Below are 22,254 nucleotides of genomic sequence, written 5' to 3'. Positions count from 1 at the left end.
ATCCATCCATCAAATCCACATCTCTCTCAATTTAGAGACAAGGATGTTGTGCAGGATAGCATCAAATGTCTTGTACAAGTGCAGGTGGATGAAAGCAGTTGCTCTTCCCTTACTCACCAACACTGTGGTGCTGTCACAGAAGGCCACCAAACTGGTCCGTCACGATTTGCCCTTAGTGAAGCTGTGTTGGCTGCCACAAATCACCTCATTATTTTCCACGTGCCCTGGCAGTTTCCAGGAGGATCTGCTCACAGAGGTGAGATGTTACTGGCCTGTAGTTCTGGGTTTTCCCTTTTTAAAAATGAGGGTTATGTTTGCTTTTCCTGGTCCAGTGGAGTTCCCACTGACTACCATAGCATCTCAAATACAATGGAAAGTAGTGGCTTAGGCACCTCATCTGCCAGTTGCCTCAGGACCTGTGGCTGCATCTCATCAATGGGTCTTGAGGGACCCATGCATAGTATACTGTCCACTGTAATGAGGAATAACTGAGCAGCAGTAGCCTTGTAGGGACTGGTGGTAGGTCAGCCCAAAGTCTTCACAGTGGCAAGGCTGTCAGAGACAAGAGATTCTGTAGCAATGGCACTGAATACTCATAGTTGAATGGATTTTATTTTACATTTACACATTAGCAGGAGTATATACAATTAAAAAACCCTAGCCTTGCTGGAGAAAATTAGTTGGAAATGAACTATCCTAACTTGAGACACTGAGTATTAAAGCTGTCACCCTCTTTGATAGCTACAGCTTCTAACAGTGCCTGCTTCTTCTGCATGCTGCGAGATGACTCCAGTTCATACATGGTTGTCAAGTTGAAGAGCACACTCTCATGCAGGTAGTGTTTAGGGTCCTGCTGAACCATTCCTTCCAGCTGCCGGAGGGAGTCCTTCAGTTTTCCCAGGTAAAGAAGACAAACTGCAGCGTTGTTATTAGCCTAGAAAAGAAGACATTTTGAATACACACCTATTTATTTATTCCCATCTGTGGGTATTGACAAGTGATGAGAGAGGACAAAAAAGAAGTCTGGCATCTAGAGTTAGAGCAGATTTACTGGGTGGCAAGAATGACTGTTTTGTGTGTGTGCATGTAACGATAATACATTATCCAATCCTTTTCCTCTTGTTGTTCTCAAGATTTATATCCTGTGCCATTAGGACTTGCTGACTTCCAAGAGCTGAAACTCTTACAAGACAAAGTCTAAATGAAAATATAAATAGCGCAGGACATTAGTTAATTTTCAAAGTCAGTTGAAACAGATTTCAGAAATTCTATGCTCTCATTTTCACAGGTTTCTTTTAATGACTTCACTCTCTCTTCAGAAGTATTTCTCTGCCTGGCTTACATGTAAAAGAGCCACATAGGCAACAGGAAGGAATTACCTTCTCACAAAGGCATCTGCAACTGACTTCAAGTAAATTCAGCAGATACAGTCTAAATACGTCATAAATGATCAAGTCAGGTTCCATTTTCTTCTCCACACAAAACAGGTTTTATGAGTTACAAAAAGATTGTCTCAGTACAAAGCCATGTAACATGTTTAGCAGCAGAAACCTTCACACTGTCTAAAAGTTGCAGACAAAGGAAGAACACAGCCTTTTCAGAACAAATTCATTTTCTCTCCCTTCAGGAAACCTTACTGCTCTCCCACAATTTAGAATTCCTCCTTCGTTACAGCCTGCAAAATGATGTGATTCCTGTGCAGCTTCAACTCAGGCCCTCAGTCTCTAGATGGCCTTGGATCAGGCTGCTGGGGGTATGTGTTGCGGCTCTTGGGCGCACTCTGCTAGGACCATGCACCGAAAGCTGCCAAATGAGGAAACAGAAGGGCAGCAAAGCTAATGAAGGGACTAGAGAACAGGTCTTACAAGAAAGTAGCTGAGGACACTGGGATTGTTTAGTCTGGAGAAGAGGAGGCTGAGAGGACACCTCATTGCTCTCTAGAACTCCCTGAAAGGAGGCTGGAGTGAGGTGGGGATCAGTCTCTTCTCCCCAGTATCAGGTGAAAGGAAATAGTGAAATTGTGCCAGGGGAGGTTTAAGTTGGGTATTAGGAAAAACTTCTTCAGTGAAAGAGTGGTCAGGCATTGGAACAGGCTGTGGAGTCGCTGTCCCTGGAAGTGTTCAAGAAATGTGTGGACATGGCATTTTGGAACAGGGTCATGGTGATCTTAGGTTGATGGCTGGACTGGATGATCTTAATAGGTCTTTTCCAGCTGAAACAATTCTATGAAATCCCCCAAATAAATAAACAAACAGCTTTTCTCTCATCTCTTCTTGAGATGGGAATCCAAGGCTCTGATACACAATGTGTTATAAATGTCATCCCCTCAATGCTGTGTGAAATGAAGTTAATATTCTAGACCTTGGCAGCTGCCATTTCCTTTTCTGACACAAGTGTCTACACTACAAACTGTGAATGAAATCAAAGTGCTTTTGAGAAGATCCTGTAAAACATAATGTTCTGGAATTTCTATATGCATGCCTAAGTATCCATCCCCTTCATACAGATTAGCTTTGCATTTCCCACCCCATTTTCTATCTTATCCTTACATATACTAAAAGCCCCTTGGCACACATCCCACACCCAATGTTTCTATAAAGCTCTAAGCATATTCTGGGTACTAATTAAGTCCAGGCATGCAGCATTATGAGAATAATTTAGGTGTTCATTATAAATGTAGCAATTTGGAGATTTACCACAGCATTTGATGAGTCGATCCTTAAAATCTCTGTGAAAAATCGATGAGCTTCTGCAAAATTATTCTGACCAAGGTGGAGAAATGCTCTAGAAAGTAAGTGACATATGAATGAGTTCTCCTCAAAAACCCCAAGGTGATAATAGATTTTAAAAAGAATGGACACCATTTTTTATTTTTTGTGTTATAGATGTGAGAGTTTCTGACATTTGCTCTACACGGGGTAATTACAACCAGCAAGGAGAGACTGATTTATGGACACATGGAATGACAGCTTGGATCATCTGGCTATTAGATATTCTGCCTACCAAAGCAACAGTCTTCACTGTGTTTTTATTAATTTAAATGCAGAGACACCCTCTTCCAGAAATTATTTCCCTTCATTAAATTAGCCACACTCTATAATTTTCAGAGCACTTTTGAACAGTATTTCCTAAATATATTAAGTCAAGGTGCTAACCATTACAAACTCAGCCCCACATCATGCAGCTCCATTTACTACAATGTGTTCCATCAGCCTTTGAAACTATCAGGTGGTAATTTTACTATCAGGTCTCCTTATAGGATACGGTCCCCTAAATAGCTTCTCCTCTCCTCAGAGTTACTTAAGCAAATGTATATTGAAAAAGCTGAGTGAAAAATACACAGCCCCTGGAAGGAGAAAAAGCTTTGTACAGTCAAGTGAAGGATCCCAATTTCAATCCAGGTAACAAGCCTGTACTGAGTAACACCCACCTCCAGGATCTGTAAGCCATTCAGTCTTGTGACAGAAGAGAGAAATAGAACAGGCTTGTGTCCAGGGCTGCTTAATGCTCACAATGCATACTTTGCAAAACTCGGTTTTAAAGCTTCATGTTGGTGTTACATTACCTACCTGTTCATTAAAACCATAATTTGGCTCTGCAGTCCATCCAATTTGTGAGTCACTTTCTCAACATCTTGAAAATATTTTTCTGCAGTTTTGATGTCTCCAATCTAGACAGTAAAACCATAAGAAAGTTACCACAAGAAGAAGAAAGGAGATGCAGCTTACAAAGTTTAGGAACATGGACACCTTGATTGAAGTCCATTATCTCATCGTTTGGTACCAAGCTGACTGCCTAAAACCTGTTAGCAAAGAAGGTATTTGAAGAGCCACATCAAGCAAACAGCAAAAGCACAGGAGGTTTTAACTAAGGCAGTGTTTCTTAGCTGTGTGTTGTGGAACTCCCGTGGGCTGTATGGCGTGAGTGTCCCACCTCCTCATTTGGCTTTTTTTTGTTGTTGTTGTAACTGAGTCCAGAGTTTATAAAGTTAAGTGAAAATGAGATAAGATTGGGATTACTTCCAGGGAGACTGCAGGAAGTGACAAGAGGCATGGCCTACAAGGGAGAAGCTGTCAGTAGGAAGGAGAACTGGAAGACAGTTCCCTGGTAGCTAAGGTGGGACCTCTGCGTGATTAACCCACAGCTTATGTGGTCCTAGCCAGGAGCACTGTGTAGCTTCAGAGCATCACACCAAAATATGCCCGAGAAAACTCCAATGCAATGGGCCACTGAGGGTACCAGGGAGACAGTCCCTTTGCAGATGAAAAAACACAGAGATGAGTGGCTCATGCAGGCTGAAGGAATGAGGGATCTGAAGGCTGGCATAGAGAAGAACAGGTTTTATGTGGGAGGAAGAGGATTCCTAGAAGGGAAGGGAAGGGTACGTCACATACATTATTATATGAGATGGAAAAAAAATTAAATAAATCTTGGGAAAAGGTCTCTTTGATAACTAAGCAACACACATTTTGTAGAAGGATACACTCTTTTGGTGAGGTTTCATGTAATTTGGGGCTGGATAGATGGAAGGAGAAGAAAACTTAGTACTGGGTACAACGAATCTATCAAAATGAGTAAACCTAAACTAGTTCAGGAGCATTACCAAAAATGTTTGTGGGAAATGTGCTGAGGTCTCCTTAAAGCTCTCAGGTGGTGAATATTACAAAGCTTCTACAGGAAACTTGTTGCAGAATTCCTACACCCCTGCAGTGTTACCAATACATTCTCAGTCTATCTTACTGCAACCCAACTTTTCCTCCTATCCATAGCGGTCCAGGAGAATAACACAAGTCCTTCTTTTGAACAGCCTTTCACATGAACATTTTTATTGCACTTCCTCCTATGTTTCTTCTAGAATCAGAATTAATTTTCAAGCAAAACAGTGTTCAGCCCTTTCTCATCAGTAACACTTTGCTGTTCTTCTCTGAACTCTCTCCTGATACTTCACATCCTCCCTGGGTGCCTGCTGATCTCCAACTGATCTTTCACCAGCACTGAGAATGGAAGAATTACTTCATGTTTCCCATCTGAGTATAAAGTTTGCTTTCATGCCACAGTATTTTGGAAGTCCAATTTGTTTACCAAAGTGTAGTTTACCTCCCCTTTGCCTAACCTCTTTCCACAGAGCAGTATCTTGTTTCCCATTCTGTATTTGTGTATTACCCTCAGTCTTTAGTAGTGTTTTGCCTTTGCTGTTTCCATCACAGCTGATACACTATTTCAGTTTATCAATTTACCAAGATTATTTTGCATTCTGATCCTGCCCTTACAGTATCTGCACTACTCCCTTGGTACATTTTACAAGCCCATTTCTAATTTCATCACACAACCAACTAGCTGAAAAGTAAACCCACTGCAAGGGATCCTTGTGGAAAAGATCACCCAGCAAGTCCTTCCAGTCCTCCAGTGAATGGCTATCCCAGTGCATTTTTCAGACACAGCAAACACCAATCTCAAGGTTTCATCTAGAATTCTTCCTAATTTGCTTATGGGAGTATCATAGTGACAGGATCCAAAGCTCTGCTAACATCACTGACGTAACAGATACTGCTTTACTTCTAACTACTTCTCTCCCTTGACAACATAAAGAAATTATTCTTCTTTGTCTTTCAGAGATGATCCAAGTGAACATCAAAAACTGTCAAAGATGCAACTGTCAAGAAGGAAGGGACAGCCTCTTCTCACTTGTACCCTGTGATGGGACAAGGGGCAATGGATGTAAACTACAGCACAGGAAATTCTACCTCAACATGAGGAAGAACTTCTTTACTGTAACAATCAAGGAGCACTAGAACAGGCTCCCCACAGAATTTGTGGAGTGTCCTTCTCAGGAGTCTTTTAAGATCTGTCTGGATGCACTCCTGTGTGACCTGTGCTAGATTCTGGCAGTGGGGTTGGACTCGAAGATCTCCGGAGGTCCCTTCCAACCCCTAACATCCTGTGATCTGTCCAACTACCAAAGCATTTATAGAATACCCATTAATAGTCTGTCTGAAGAAACAGATGCATTTCTCTCAGATGTTAAGTAACTTGACTCAGAACAAAATGAGTCATTCTAAAAACTTACACATTCAGTTATAATGACAAAGGATACAATTTCTTTCTATAAATACCACTAAAGGTGTAAAGCACCATGAAAATAATTACATTTAACTAAAGGATAATGCTGGCACAAGTGTAAATGAATCCGTCCTTGAATATTTTTAGCCTGGAAATTAGAAGGAAGTCCCTAACCATGAAAATAATCAATTTCTAAAGCACACTACCAGTTTGCTCCACTGGGAGCTTGATGAGTTTAAATCTAATGTGCTGTGAGACTAAATCACACCTTATTTGTGATCAGGAAGAGTTTTCCTTTCTTAGCAGCATCTTCTATCTTCTCAGCAAACATGCCAAACTTTTAATTTTCATTTTTTCCCCCTCTGAGACAGGGAAACAGTTGACTTTTTTTGGGGGGAAGAACACTTAATATAAAGAATTAGTTTTAATTAGTCATTAAAATGGTAAAATATTTAAAGTGCTCTTCATAATTTAATGTTATTTAACTTAAGTCTTGAAAACATTACTTCGGTATCTAATAATAATTAGCACTTCGAATAAAAGTTCCTCTGTTAACCTCAAACAATCATGTCCTCTGACAAGGAGCCTCCAATGTACTATACACTAAAGTTTGTTGTTTGTTTTGGAAACCAAGATTATTTTTCTCACTTACTCCTAGGATTTACTTACTGCTTTCAGCTCTGTATGGCAGAGCTCAGGCAGCTTTCCACTTTCTAAACTCTTTAATGTGGTTACTTAATTTCAGCCAGCAAACATGGTTTATTAGCAACATCCAGTAATATCCTAGAGACTCAAATCTATTAAGTTTCCCAATTTTATGTGAATTTCTGTTTCACAGGTCAGCCACTTCTGAAGATTTCTCTGTGATAGCCTCTGTCTTTTCCTGCATTCCCCATTTCTCTCCTCCTAGTTTCCCACTTACGTTAAGGCAACAGCTGTATCAGATCTAGGGCTCTTCCAGCCTCATGAAGAGACATGGTGCCTTACACTAGTAAGCTCAAAAGACCCCAATGATACACACATTAAGATTTTATAGGTTGAAAAATGATACCTTTTGTATCTAATTAATTCCTGAACTTACACTTCATTATTGCTTTGTTTCATACATGTCAAACAGTACCTGTGGCTGATAAGCAACTAAAGTCTGGCTTCCCTTGTGCCTTTCCTGGATGATGTTCAAAGTTAAGAAAACAATCTGAGGTTATTTGGGAATCACTACCTGATTTTGAGAAGCTGTGACGTTTGAACATAAGAATATTGCTGTCCCATTTTCCCTGCAAGATGGTTTATGGTTTCACTGAGTGCCTTGTCAACAGAGTGTGCAAAGCATGCAGTGATCTTACTGAAACCATGTGCCCAGGCCTCCAACAGGTTTCTCTCTCTTTAATTTGAACATCATGGTTTTCTGTACCTGCACACTTCTTATTTCTCTTAATACATCAAAATTTTGCATCTACTGCAACGGCCAGAGCTGAAGATTTTGTCACAAAAAGGTCAATGTGGTAAACGATAAAAAATTTTCTCCTTAAGGTGCTAGAAGAAAGGAAGACATCAATTTAGAAGTGATGCTTTTTATTAACTGCTACCTTGGACGACATGAAAGAAAATCATTACCTCTTCATACTGGCTTTTGTTTTGTCCAGTAAACCCACTAAATACGACAGGCCTGTTGTCACAGCTAGTGTCCTGGAGGTCAATGACTTTGAGTGACTGTATGGAGCCCATGAGCACCACTTTGAAAGTGGACAGATATAATTCTTTCCAAAGTTAAGAAGTGCATTCCTGCTGAGAGTGAGAATCTCTTGACAGCAAACAGAGGTATGAGCAGATCAGAGATTTTGACACTAGGGCAGACACTCTTAGCAGCAAGGCAGCACCAGTAAAGTGCCCAGTTGTTTTCCCAGTAAGACCAGAACCAGAATAAGACCAGAATAAGGTGCTATTTTTCAACAGTATGATAAATCTCCAGGGATGGGGATTCAACCACCTTTCTGGGGAGTCTATTCCAGTCTTTGAGAACCCTTTTGGTCAAGAAGTTTCTTCTCATATCCAACCTAAACCTCCTCTGGTACAACATGAGGCCATTTCCTCTTGTTCTGTCACTTGTTACTAGGGAGAAGAGACCAACCCCCACCTCACTACAACCTCCTTTCAGGGAGTTGTAGATAGACAGAAGGTCTCCCCTCAGCCTCTTTTTCTCCAGGCTAAACAACCTGAGTTTCCTCAGCTGCTACTCACAAGACCTGTTCTCCAGACCCTTCACCAGGTTCGTTGCTATTCTCTGGACCTGGTCCATCACCTCAATGTCTTGCTTGTAATGAGGGTCCCCAATCTGAATGCATGACTCAAGTTGTGGCCTCACCAGTGCTGAGTGCAGGGAAAAAAAAATCACTCCCTTGCTCCTTCTGGTCACACTATTCCTGATACAGTCCACTTGGGCACACACTGGCTCATGTTCATGTTTCCAGTACCATTCTTTAATATGCCTGATTACCTGGTTGCCTATTAGCTACTAATTCATGCACACAGCAAAGACAATATTATTACTCTATAGTGATGGAGATCCACTTTAAATCAGAGTCTTCTAAAGATAAATGTCTGCCACACTGTGAAAACATGCTTGTGCTAAGAACTTAATATCCAGAACTGAGTTTGAATCACACTCTACAATTTTAACCAGATAATATTAATGATTTAATTGTCTATCAAGACCAAATTATTCCAGTTCAATAGAATTGGATAACATGAATGGCACTAATAATATTGTTTGTACATACTCTATGACTCAAAATTAGATTTATGATAAATAAGAAAAAGCAGAGTTTGAAATACCAGTACCATAAGTGTGAAAGAACTGCAAAGAACTTGTATTAAAAATTAAAACATGCATACAAATTTTTTAGATGCATCATTTTCTGATACACCAAAAGTACTGCTGAACTTAGATTTTTTTTTTCTATTTTATTATAGTAAGTACATAGCTAAATAAAAATGTATTGTACTTGTGCAGTCCTATTCTTTCTTTTAATGTGCCCTCCCTGGTCTTCTCAGGGATATAACTCAGACAAAAGATTTTTTATAGATGAAGATGCCCGTTTTACAGTGTGACTGAGAGTTGCATGCAGTTTGAGGCAGTGAGAAATCTGATTTTTCCTGAAGCTCTGGCTCACTGAGGTCAGTGGGAGCTTTTGCCATTAGTTTTAGGGAAAGCAGAATGCTGCTCTTTGACTAAATTCTTAGCACAATTTCCTACAGCACATTCACTAATGTCCATGTGTGCACTTTAAATAGGATAGGTGCTTTATATTTCCCAATTTGATCTAATGTCACATGGCAGATTTTTTGTTTGTTTGTTTGTTTTGACCACAGCCTCTACAATTTGATGCACTCTATATAAAAACAGATGAACTTTTAATGCAACAATTATTCACTACTTAACTGTTAACACCAACATCATCTAGTAGATTCAGAATAAAATGCATACCTGGAGGAAAATCCTTCCAATTCCACTCAGCAGCTGAGGTTCTTGCTGTGGGTAATATTTGATGACAGTGTGATAAGCATCTACAGCAAGCACGTAGTCCTATGGGGTGAAAAGCACATAAGCAGATACTTGAGGTCAGTATTCTTCAGTCTTCAGGTCACTTTCTTTGTAAAGATCTGTTCAAGCGGAATTCAAGGCACTGCAAGTTGTGAGCGGGACAGCATTTCCACCTATCACTGCAGGCACTAGTAGCTGACTAGACTGGTCTTTTCTCACTTAGACTACAACTGCACAGATAGGGAATTTTTTTTTTTCCCCCAGCTGGATCATGTTCTGTTTGTAGCTAAATGCCAAGAATGAAAAATCTGGACATCTACTCTTCAGCTTAGAATACATAGAATACATAGAATAAACCAGGTTGGAAGAGACCTTCAAGATCATCGCGTCCAACCCATCAACCAATCCAACACCACCTAAACAACTAACCCATGGCACCAAGCACCCCATCAAGTCTCCTCCTGAACACCTTCAATAATGGCGACTCCACCACCTCCCCAGGCAGCCCATTCCAATGTGCAATCACGCTCTCTGTATAGAACTTTTTCCTAACATCTAGCCTGAACCTCCCCTGGCGCAGCCTGAGACTGTGTCCTCTTGTTCTGGTACTGGCTGCCTGGGAGAAGAGACCAACATACGCCTGTCTACAACCTCCCTTCAGGTAGTTGTAGAGAGTAATAAGGTCACCCCTGAGTCTCCTCCAGGCTAAGCAACCCCAGCTCCCTCAGTCTCTCCTTGTAGGGCTTGTGTTCCAAACCCCTCACCAACTTTGTTGCTCTTCTCTGGACTCATTCCAGCAAGTCAACATCCTTCCTAAACTGAGGGGCCCAGAACTGGACACAGTACTCGAGGTGCGGCCTAACCAGTGCAGTGTACAGGGGCAGAATGACCTCCCTGCTCCTGCTGGCCACACTGTTCCTGATGCACGCCAGGATGCCATTGGCCCTCTTGGCTGCCTGGGCACACTGCAGGCTCATGATCAGTCTACCATCAACCAGCAGCCCCAGGTCCCTCTCTACCTGGCTGCTCTCCAGCCACTCTGACCCCAGCCTGTAGCACTGCATGGGGTTGTTGTGGCCAATGTGCAGAACCCGGCACTTGGATGTGTTCAATCTCATGCCATTGGACTCTGCCCATCTGTCCAGCCTGTCGAGGTCCCTCTGCAGAGCCTCTCTACCCTCCAGCAGATCAACTCCTGCCCCCAGCTTGGTGTTGTCAGCAAATTTACTGATGATGGACTCAATGCCCTCATCCAGATCATCAATAAAGATGTTAAAGAGCATGGGGCCCAGCACTGATCCCTGGGGCACACCACTGGTGACTGGCTGCCAGCTGGATGTGGCACCATTCACCACCAGTCTCTGGGCTCGGCCCTCCAGCCAGTTCCTAACCCAACACAGTGTGCTCCCCTCCAAGCCATGGGCTGACAGCTTGGCCAGGAGTTTGCTGTGGGGAACGGTGTCAAAGGCCTTGCTGAGGTCCAGGTAGACTACATCCACAGGCCTCCCCACATCCACCAGGCAGGTCACCTGATCATAGAAGATCAGGTTGGTGAGGCAGGACCTGCCCTTCCTAAACCCATGCTGGCTGGGTCTGATCCCTTGGCCATCCTCTAAGTGCTGTGTGATTGCACTCAGGATGACCTGTTCCATAATCTTGCCTGGCACTGAGGTCAGACTGACAGACCTGTAATTCCCTGGCTCATCCAACCGGCCCTTCTTGTGGATGGGTATCACATTGGCAAGCTTCCAGTCATCTGGGATCTCTCCAGTGAGCCAGGACTGGAGGAAAATGATGGAGAGCGGCTTGGCCAGCTCATCTGCCAGCTCTCTCAGCACCCTAGGATGGATCCCATCTGGTCCCATGGACTTGTGGGGATCCATGCGGCTGAGGAGAGCTCCAATCACCTGTTCTTGGAACACAGGGAAACTATGCAGCTCCCTGGCTCCTTCTGCCAGCTCTGCAGGCCAGCTGTCTGGAAGACGTTCTGTCCTGCTAGTAAAAATTGAGGCAAAGAAGGTGTTAAGTACCTCTGCCTTTTCCTCATCCTTTGATACAACATTTCCCTCCATGTCAACCAAGGAGTGGAGGTTTTCCCTACCCTTCCTCTTGCTATTAATATATTTATAGAAGGACTTTTTGTTGTCCTTCACAGCAGAGGCCAGTTTAAGCTCCAAATGTGCTTTTGCCTCCCTAATTTTCTTCCTGCATGATTTGGCTACATCCTTAAACATTCCATGGGTTGCCTCACCTTTCTTCCAAAGGTGATATACCCTCTTTTTTTCCCTTCGTTCTATTAAAAGTTCATTACACAACCAGGCTGGCCGTCTGCCCCAGCGGCTCCTCTTCCGGCACATTGGCACAGCTTGTTCCTGCGCCTTCTTCAGTTCTTCCTTGAAGCAGGTCAAGCCCTCCTGGATGCCTTTATTTTTAAGGGCTTTTTCCCAAGGAACCCTCTGAATTAGTTCCTTGAGCAACCTGAAGTCTGCCCTCTGGAAGTCCAGAGTGGAGGTCTTGTTGCTGCCCCTCTTAGTTTGATTGAATACTGAAAAATTCAATTATCTCGTGGTCGCTGGCCCCTAAACAGCCTCCGACCACCACACTACTGCCAAGGGAAGCAAAACCTCTGTCTTTCTACCCAAACCCTTATTCCTTTGTGCCACACCAGATAAAAGGAAAATGAGCAGGTAATCTATTTAGAATGCTGATTTGTGCTAAAATTAAGTGAGGGGTGAACTGGTTCTGAACTCCAGACACTGCTCCAAGTGACAAAGACTGTGCTGGCAAGTGTCAGCTCTGAGATCTGCCTGCTCCAAACGGAACCGTACACTGCAGATAACAACCAGTGACAGAAGATGAAACAAAATCATGGTCCATTTCCCACTGAAAAGAATTGCCCATGTGGCTGGTTCCTGCAGTCTGGGTGTTGCATGGTTAAACTGCAGAACTTCAGTCATCAGGGCAGTAAATATTTAGAGCCTGGCTATATGGTCTCTGGCAGGCATACCTGAGGAACTCTGCATGTGCTCTGCGCTGACTGAAAGACGTGCTGTAAGTACACCCAGGGAGGTGGTGGAGTCACCGTCCCTGGAGGTATTCAAGGAGAGACTGGACATGGCACTTGGTGCCATGGTCTAGTTGTGAGGTCTGTTGGGACAGGTTGGACTTGATGATCCTTGGGGTCTCTTCCAACCTTGGTTATACTGTGATACATTCATGGGCACAGGGTTGTGCTAGCCTTAGCTATAGCTTCTTGGAGAAATCCTGAGCAGAAGCAGAGAAAAGCTGTCTTTGCTTATAAAAGCCAGGCATATGCAAAGGTAGAAGACTCTCTGCTGTACTAATTTGGTGCTTCCTGAAGCTCTTGCCCTTCAGCTTAAGACAAGTATTTGGAGTAGGTGTTAGGAAGCAAAAGACATCAAAGAGTAATCTTTCAAAATGCAGACATTTTGGGATACTCTCTACCCTGCCATTTTTCTTGGTCAAATTATAGTACTCATTTAATTTTTCCCTAATGTGATCGCAGCTGCTGGTAAAGGTATTTTCTCTTCATCTCCTGCTTAATGTGAGGAGGCAGCATGCCCCATGTGTAATCAATTTCTTTTCCCGAGGTCCTGCTTAGAAGGGTTTAACACTGTGTCCAGCTCTGGAGTCTTCACTACAGGGAAGACATGGACCTGTTGAAGTGAGTCCAGAGGAGGAAACAAAAATGATCAGAAGGGTGGAACCACTCTGCTGTGAGGATAGGGCGAGAGAGTTGGGGTAGTTCAGTCTGGAGAAAAGAAGGCTCCAGGGAGACCTTAAGGTGTCTTTTCAATACTTAAAAGAGCCTCTAAGAAAGATGAGGACAGACTTTTCAGCTGGACCTGGACGAGGAGTTATGGGTTTAACCTAAAAGAGGGAGATTTAGATAGAAGATAGAAATATTTTACACTGAGGGTGGTGAGACTCAGGAACACTTTGTCCAGAGAGGCAGTAGAAGCCCCATCTCCAGAAACATGTTAGGTTGGATAGGGCTCAAAGCAACCCACTCTAGTTGAAGATGTCCCAGCTCATTGCAGGGAAGGCTGGCCTAGATGACTTTTAAACATTCCTTCTAGCCAAAACCATTGTATGATTCTACCAGGTCACTGTCTGGAACATACTAACTATTTCATACACACTAAAACTCAAGAAAAGTCTTTGGAGTCTGATCTGTATATGAGAGAAATTACAAGTTCCATAGTAGTAAAGTAGTAAACAGCCCAGGAGGCACTCTGCAGGACCTTTTTTTTGCTATCCTTATTGGGAACAAGCAGTCTTGGAGGTCCACTCTGAGGGGCTACACAGACTTGGCCTAGAGTCAATCAAACAGCTCTCTTCTCCTTTTGCATGCCCTATCAAGTGACTCTACATCCCCGTATGCATTCTAACTGGGAGTATGTAAACATTCACACCTCCTAAAATCTGATAGTAGAGGTGAAGTCTGCACACTGCATCTGTGGATATGGCACCCTGTTTCCACATGACAGCACATTTGTGCTTATTTACCCCATGCCTTGCAGTACCTGTGTCAGGCATGCAATCCAGTTCTTCCAGGACAGGAAAAGAGACTGCTGTATGTTCACAGCTACCCCTAAGCCCAGGCAAGGATGACCCCAGGATGAAACTGTAGAACGTTATCACAGTATCACAGGCTTACTTCTAAAACCAACCTCATTTTGTAGTTACTCCAGGATCCCACAGTGAATTTTTTATGCGTTTACTCTTCCCCTCACACCATTGTGTGATTTCTGGAGTATCCTACATGTGACACAGTAAGTTATAAAAGCATCTTATTTGACAGTTCCTTCTGAAGGAGCATATTTTACAATTGCTCTCATCTACTGAAGACTTTGTTTTCCTTCCCAGCTTCGCTAATATGACAGGGTATATGAAAAATTGTCTGTGACAATGATAAATAGACACCCTCCCAGAGGAGCCAATCTTGGCTGATACATGTTGTGGTTGTGAGAAGTAAGATGTAGAAAAACCCAGTGACTATAGCTTGTGATCTTAAGATTTAAAGATAATACTTTTTGATTTCTAAAGATTGCAAGTCCTCAGATTTTCCACACCTTCACAAAAGATCCCAAAAGAAGGACTGAAATTACACAGCTCAGGATACGAGTAAGAGGTGGCCTATTATGTTTTAATGCAGAATCTTTTCTTATGAAAGGTCAGAGTTAACATGAAATATACTCCTCCAAAAGAGTTCTAGTAAGCTATTGGATTTTCTTCGCACAAAAGTGGCAAGTGGGGTTTGTTTCTCCTTTGATGCACTGCAGCAGAAAAACACCTTCCTTCATGGACACTGCATGACACACGTTTCCCTCACCACCACCTGAAGTACTTAAACTATTAGTTACACTGAGAAATAAGCACAAAATGATGTGTAGGATGCTGAGAGTAGCTTCAATAAACCACAGACTAAAAATCAGTTATACAAAGTTCATAAATCCTGTATTTTGGGAAGAGAGGAGAAGGACAACTTATCCTCCTCTCTAGCACACTTGTGGAAGGGTTATGAAAGCAGAGTGCTATGAATCCACAGTCAGGCAAAAGACATGATGATTCATGCAGCCTTTCTCCTTTACATCATAGAGGAACCAAAGTCCTTAGGCATCAGTCCCTTGCATCATTAGTACAAGCTGTTACCTCCTTCATTGTACAGGTTTAATTATATTAGACCCAAATTAAAATCAATTCTAATGCTTTTATTTTTTATGAAGGAAAGGCAAGCTCTGCAACAGCTAAGACAACACAGAAGAGGTCTAAAAAGTGCAATTTGTGCCTTTAATTAGACTGCATTTGGAATATATATGGGAAGTACTTTAAGTGTTTATTCCCTAGAGAGGTAAGTCTGGTAAGACAGTGTCAAAAGTGGTTTTAGTTCAGATGGAAATAACTTCAAAAACTTTCAAGCCACTTCCATGGTGATTTAGTAAAATGACAGACATTTTGTAATTAGTTTGTTGAAGTAAAGCATCAGTGGCATGTAAAATGAATATTCTCTTGTGCTGCTATAGTTAGGGTATGCATTCATAGTGACTTCAGTCTGTGCTTCTTGGAAAACACAAGCGACACATTGTGTGGTCTCCCCTTCCCCTCCTGCTGTATTTCCACCTCCTCCCTTAAGTAGTCCCTTGTTCACATGCAACTGGAAATGTTGATTCAGTTGGTATGAGTGAGATGCACCACTCCTTTGATTTTGTCACTTGGCTAACTCCACTAGTGATGCATGGAGGGAAGCTAGAATACATTCAAGAAATGCTGTACAAAGAAAAGGGGATGATCAGGAAAAGATCTGTATAGGACTGCCTTAAACTGCTCCTGAACTCTGTTATTGGTCACACAGATAAAGGCACACAGCAGGCAGAATTCTGTAGCTAGGAAAGATGATCTCTGGGTAAAGGAGACTTGTGATTAATTTTCTGTTCCACTATATGTTTCCTGCACAAATCTGGACGAACCACATATTTGTATCTCACTCACCACCTCCCAAATAATATATCCTTCCACCTCAGGAATTTAATGAGACACTTACCTACGAAACTAGTGAGGCCATATTTAAAAAGGCAAAAAAAATGTTTTGCTACATAAACAGTGTTGAGTCAGGTAAGTAATGCAGAAGAGATATGACATGAAATAAACTTAGAATTGAAGATAACTGAAATAGATTTAAATACTTATCTGCTCTACATCTAACCAAAGTGGGGATTTAAAATTTATTTCCAAGAGTCAATCCTGATAGGATTATTCCCTATTAAATACTGATGAAGTCTTTTTGGTCAAAGAAAGAGGTTAGTTAAAGTAAGATAATAATTTTTTCCCCCCTTTTCTTCTCCCCTCCCCCCATGTGTGTGTTTTATTGTTTGGGGTTAAATTTTTTTATATACCAATGTCACATAGTTTTATTTCAATAGTTTTTTATTATCAATCTACTAATAACACAAACTACTCCATTCACCTAATGGTACTTGAGGATCAAAACATGACCCTATTGCAATATTGTAAGTGTTCGCTAGATGGCAATAGACGGCACTGACTTGGAGAATAAAATCAATTTTGGTTCTTTTTTTTTCCCTCTTTAAAAAAAATTACATACACTTGAAATACCTGAATAACAACAAATGCAGTTTAAAAAGTGTATTACACAATGAGAAAAGTATATTATGCAACAGTAAATTAAAATATGTGGAACCCTGCTCATTTAACTGTGAAGTAACAGAACTATGCTGAAAGATTATCTGAATAGTTTCATACTGAATACTCTAGCAGGTGGAGATGATTATAGCACTGCTGCATGTTAGAATGGTCTTAAAGAGATTATATTTATAAATAATCAATACAATTCTCTCACAGAGGATCCATCACGTACACAGGAAAATGTAACTTCTTGGACTACTCTGATTTTAACTGCAGCAGGACGATACTTGGTTTGAAAAAGCTTCCTTAAAAACTCTTTACTGCTCCATTATAGGGATATTTCTGAAAACAGACTCACAACTACTCCATAGCTAATGCACTGATACACCAATTTTGTAGGGAAGTAATTATCAGCATGCAGTTATAGGACCCTAAATAGAATTAGTCTTTAGAAGCACCTAAGCTGCAGTACCATTTCCAAAAAGGGGATAATCAATATTCACAAACACATTTCTATACAAGAAGAAAACAGCACTAACGGGACCAGAACAGAAGAAAGGTGAGGACTGTGCGTGCATGTGGATTTGTGTGCACACAAGAAGAAAAGACACTGAAAGCATTAAAAAGAAGTTCACAGACAAAAGCAAAGCGAAATTCTAGAAAACATGATGCCAGCATTGTCTTATTTACATACTCTACTTCATTTGGGATGGCAACTCCTGCTTTTCTCCACTCCCTTTTTGAAAAACAAAGTTCCTTAAAATATTCAACTGTGTTAAGTACCTACTTCAAAACACAAATGCTTACTAATTCTTAATAACTGGATCTTATCTAAAAATTGCATGCTTGTGGAGGTATTATAATATCAAGAATGGCTCTCTGTTTGGGAAGTAGCCCAGTAAACATCAGAGGGTCACGTTTGGCTTGACCATGGGCAATCAAAGAGCAGAGTGAACAGTGTGAATCTTGGCCTGTGAAAATTATCCTGCTGACAGCTCTGCTCTGAGGCTGCTTCTGCTAATTGATTTGTGAAGTAGGTACCCTCAGGACAACACCAGTTTGCTGCAAGAATGGTGATGCCTGTTTCCCTGACCATGAGGTGAACGGCAGAAGTTCCCTTTCTATTTCTTGAATATAGGAAGAAGCCAAGAGTGTTGTGCCAAATGGAGCAGGCTTGGCTAAAGAAGTAAGGAGGTATCAAGGGATTTTTCAACCCAAATGGTGGAAGCCAGTTACTTTTGCTTTTATTACTTTCTCTTCCATCCCTACCCAATAGTGAGAGTTTAAACTTGAAAGAAGATTTATCTTCAGCTGAGACAGGCTGACAAGAGAGGATGTATTTAGATGTTCTGGATCTTCATCACATAGAAAGGCTACAGTATTATTAATCCTCACAAACAGAGCAAAATTCCTAGTGCACAATTTGAAATAGAGCACATAATTGCTTTTAATTACAGCATTTAGTTAAGTGTTTGAAAAATTCACTTAAAAAAAATGCAAATCCTGTATTGCTATTGCATGTTCTCTAGGATGATTTGGGGAGAAATAAGTAGAGATATGTTCCCAAGAACATTACGGCAAACAGCTATCTATTGAATAAGACATTATTAAGTCTAATTAATCCTTCACTAAGCAAAACCTTCACGTACAGTCAAGCAGCCTTCCTTTATCTATGCACCAGTAATTCTCTTGCACTTCCTCTGACATTCTCTTCTGGAATATACGGTACCTCTGCAGTTGCTGCCACCCACGTACCTTCATCATTAGCAGACAGTTTGCCATGGAGTACATCACCCGGCCCAGACGTGACCTCCACAGCTGAACAGAGGCTGCAAAATAAGAGCAGCTTGTGAATTTGCACAAATAAATTAGAGGTTCTTTCTTGCCATCAATTATTGGTCCTATGAATTATGATTTTGAAAGATTCCCCTCGTTAACACCACTGGGTTTTAGCCTAGAATTTGTAATTCTCAGCCGTGCTGCACCATCAGACAGAAAATTCTGCATCTCTCCCAGGAAATTGCTCAAGCAGCTCTGGGTACCGTACACAATGCAACAACACAGAGCAAGAGACAGCAGCTCGGCTTTGAGCTCAGGCTAAATACTAACCACCAAAAGAAGCCACATGGTTTTCAGTATCAGAACAAAAGGTGCATAAAAAGATTCAAGTGACTATAAATATCAGTTTAAAAACATGTCATCTACAGCATTAAACGTGATAAATGAAAAAAACCCACAGAAATCAAACACAGCTAAAATGTCATCTCAGAGCCAAAACATGCAGGGTGAGAACTGAGTCTGGGACTGCTTGTGCTTGCCTCTGGCTTTGAGAGATGCTAGGGAAAAAAAAAAATAAATCTGCCAAGCCTGTCTGCTTTCCCCGTGATCCTGGAGTATTAAAAGCTGCAGCAGCAGATTTCTCTCTCTTGCTTTGCAGACAGACTCCTGATGCTGTGAGAGAATGGTTCACATGGATTCTTATTTTCTTCTGTGTTACAGTACCAGAGATCAATGCTAGAAATATTCTTCTGATCCTTAGAAATAAACACTAAGAGTATTAACTCAGTACATTTGGAAAACACATGTATCTCAGTCAATCTGCTGCCAAGGTCACTGTAATGATTTGAAAGAGGGGGAGGAAAGGGAGAAGAAGCCATTTCAATGAGACTGTGATAACTGAGACCACTCATTTGTATCAATAATGTAGTGCCTGATGAAAGCATGGCAGGTCACACAGATAATTCTTTCAGCACACATAAATGCCATTACAAATAAGAAAAGAGCTTGGTGAAATGTCTGCTCCTTTCCTAAAAGGAAAAACTCCTTCAATCCTCTCCAAATTATCTTTTTCAAAAGAGGGGCATAATGTGGGGCTCAAGGCTGCACCTTAAAGTCATTAATTGCTCCTGGCTTCTGTTTTAGAAATTCCCCCATGACCACAGAGCCCTACTGCTCTTAATGGAGAAGATGCTGTAAACATTGAGCAATTATTTTATGGTATATTTCTGGGTTTGTTTCCTTGTGGGCGTCTGTAAAAGCTGGACATAATTAAATAACTTTCCTTTCTTGTTTCACTTATGTTAATCTCTGTTTTTTTGCATGTCCCCATAGTTTGGTAACCACCTGCAGCTTTTAGGATTTAGACGTTAACAAACTAGATATTGACTCCTGTTATTTGTCAAGGACTGTGTACTCTACACTGCCCTTCATTTCAATAGGAGCTTGAGCTCCTGAACACTGAGAAGTTGCAAAATGGGCATCTCATGGAATCTGTTACCAGACAAGTGGTGCAATGCTAAATCCTTCTGCCTGGTGAAAACCTGGTATATAAGGTGCTCTGGTTGCAGCCTAAGTCAATTGGTGAGGCACCTTCTAACTTCAGCAATAAGGAAATTACAGGCTAAGCATAATCCTCATAATGAATTAAGGCTGTCTTCACATAAAGTTAATAAGGTTTGCTTCAGCTAGTCTCAGATGAAAAAAAAAAAAATCAAACCCATTATCAGCCTCCTGGAGCTCCAAATGCAGTGAAGAAGCAGACAGGGAGCAGACCTGGCTGACCTCCACAGACAACAGCAGTCAAGAGTCTCTGCAGAGGTCCCAGGGGCTTTTTGGCAGTCTTAAACCTACAGGCAGCTTCACAGTAGACATATGAAGATCTCTCCAAATTTTCAGCAACCTTGTCCCTTGGTAACTACTAGTTGCTGCTTTTCTAACTACACCTCCTCCTGAGCTCATCTCAGCTCTAAAGCAGCAGTGGAGAGGAAAAGCCAAGGAGCCAGAAACTCACCAGTGAGGCAGACAGCAGGACATAGGATTATGACACAGATAGGACAAAGTCTTTGTACCTTAAAGGAGAATCAGTGCCTTGGTTTTAAAGTGGTAAAAAGGAAAAGAATATGGGGTAATGACAGGAGAAAGGAGATAACAGGGAAAAGTAGGAGAACAGAGGCAAGAAGAATACAAGATGTACAGAGAGAACAGAAACTCCTGAAGTGCTGCAGATAAATCTTCAATATCAGATTAATTCTCTTTTTCCTAGTCCTTTGAGAAGGGCAGTAAATGTATTCATGTGGCTGTATCTGCAAATGCTGCTCAGGTGAGTGTTCACTTTTTCAGGACAGATCTAGATGCTGTCTTAAGTCAAATACAATAAATCATTAAAGCTGCTTTACATTGAGTCAATCTGAAGACCAGGCAGAAGAGTTCTGACAGGTAGGTCCTCACCTTCCCATATAGACACTGGTTTAAAGAATTATTTGTAATGGCTCTTTAAGTCTGGGGCAGTCTTGTGAAAATTACTGGCATATTTAGGCAAGTGATTAAAAAAAACACCCTGCCTGTGAGAAGAAATGGGTAAGGAATACCTACCTTGTCTGTTCTCCTGTGTAATGTTAGTCATGCTTCCATCTTCAGCTAAGCCTTGTTCCAAATTTTCTAATATCTGCAGTAAATTTTTTTAAAGTCATCAATGTAAGTTTAAATAGTACTACGTATTTAAGGCAAATGATCTACAACTTACAGTCTCTATGTAAACCAATTCAGGAAGGAATGCTTCACCTAGGTACAGTTCAAAATTACTGATTATAATGATAGCTAGATCTACTGCACCAGGAAAGCCACTGTACAGTAGAAGGATGTTAGAGCTCAGGTTTATGGTACTTCCAGAACGTTAAATGTCAGCACACTCAAGGGACATATGCATTGTGTTAAGCAAAACATGAAACATGCTTCCCCAGAGAATGAACATTAATGACCTCCCCAGAGAATGAACATTAATGACCACCAAGAAAGTAAAAATGATTTTTCACAGAAAGCCACTGCCTCCTGACTCTCACACATGAAGTATGGGCTCTGGTTTCACCCCTTTTATCTTTAATGAAGTACTCCTCTTAGTTCTTAGTTTCCTTCTCCAAGTTTGGCTTTTATTATTAGTATTTAAAATTTATTATAGATTTTAAATGATGTAAATTGTTGTATTAATGAAACATTTATTGGGAGAATGAAAATGTATATGCAACGAAGTTTGTATCTCCAGCACTTTTAAAATACATATGCAAGGTTCCATTTGAAATGCTTTTTCTAATCCCATTAGTGATTCTCCAAATTTGTTTGCTGATGCCCACAGATCATCCCTTTTTTTGTGTTACAGATTTACAGCTTTGGTTATAGAACAATGCTTGAAATCTCCTTTTAAAAAAACCCCATGCCACCTATTTTAGACATCTTAGCGGGGAGGGAACTGCCCTGTGAGATAGGAAGCTCTATTCACAGACTAGAGTGAAAGCTTGAAGTTAGGTGTCATTTAGCTACAAGGAACTTAAAAGTAAGGAGAGATATGGTGAACTAACAGCAGTAAGCACAAGTCAGCTGAGGCAATTGTTAACCTATGACAAATACAAGGTAACAAGATTCACAGAAGCACCAAGGTTGGAAGTGACCTCAAAGATCATCAAGTCAGTGTAAGCCTTGTTCACAGAGGGCTC

At 41.3% G+C, this 22,254-nt stretch overlaps 1 protein-coding gene across 1 annotated transcript in view; it reads right to left on the bottom strand.

Annotated features, from left to right (window-relative positions):
• Positions 1-14: 14 nt before the first annotated feature.
• Positions 15-22,254, bottom strand: part of TRAPPC12 (trafficking protein particle complex subunit 12) — a 53,507-nt gene continuing 31,267 nt past the window's right edge. Inside the window, exons 7-12 of the mRNA XM_054180011.1 lie at positions 21,140-21,212; positions 18,524-18,597; positions 9,545-9,643; positions 3,570-3,670; positions 2,697-2,784; positions 15-934 (exon numbers count right to left, since the gene is read on the bottom strand). Of these exons, the coding sequence (XP_054035986.1) occupies positions 692-934; positions 2,697-2,784; positions 3,570-3,670; positions 9,545-9,643; positions 18,524-18,597; positions 21,140-21,212 (678 nt within the window). The 3' untranslated portion in view covers positions 15-691. The remainder of the gene's footprint in view (positions 935-2,696; positions 2,785-3,569; positions 3,671-9,544; positions 9,644-18,523; positions 18,598-21,139; positions 21,213-22,254) is intronic.

Source organism: Dryobates pubescens, chromosome 3 (genome assembly GCF_014839835.1).
Source record: "Dryobates pubescens isolate bDryPub1 chromosome 3, bDryPub1.pri, whole genome shotgun sequence".
NCBI lineage: Eukaryota > Metazoa > Chordata > Aves > Piciformes > Picidae > Dryobates > Dryobates pubescens.
Note: the sequence above shows the minus strand (reverse complement) of the source record. Positions and strands in the feature narration are given on the sequence as shown.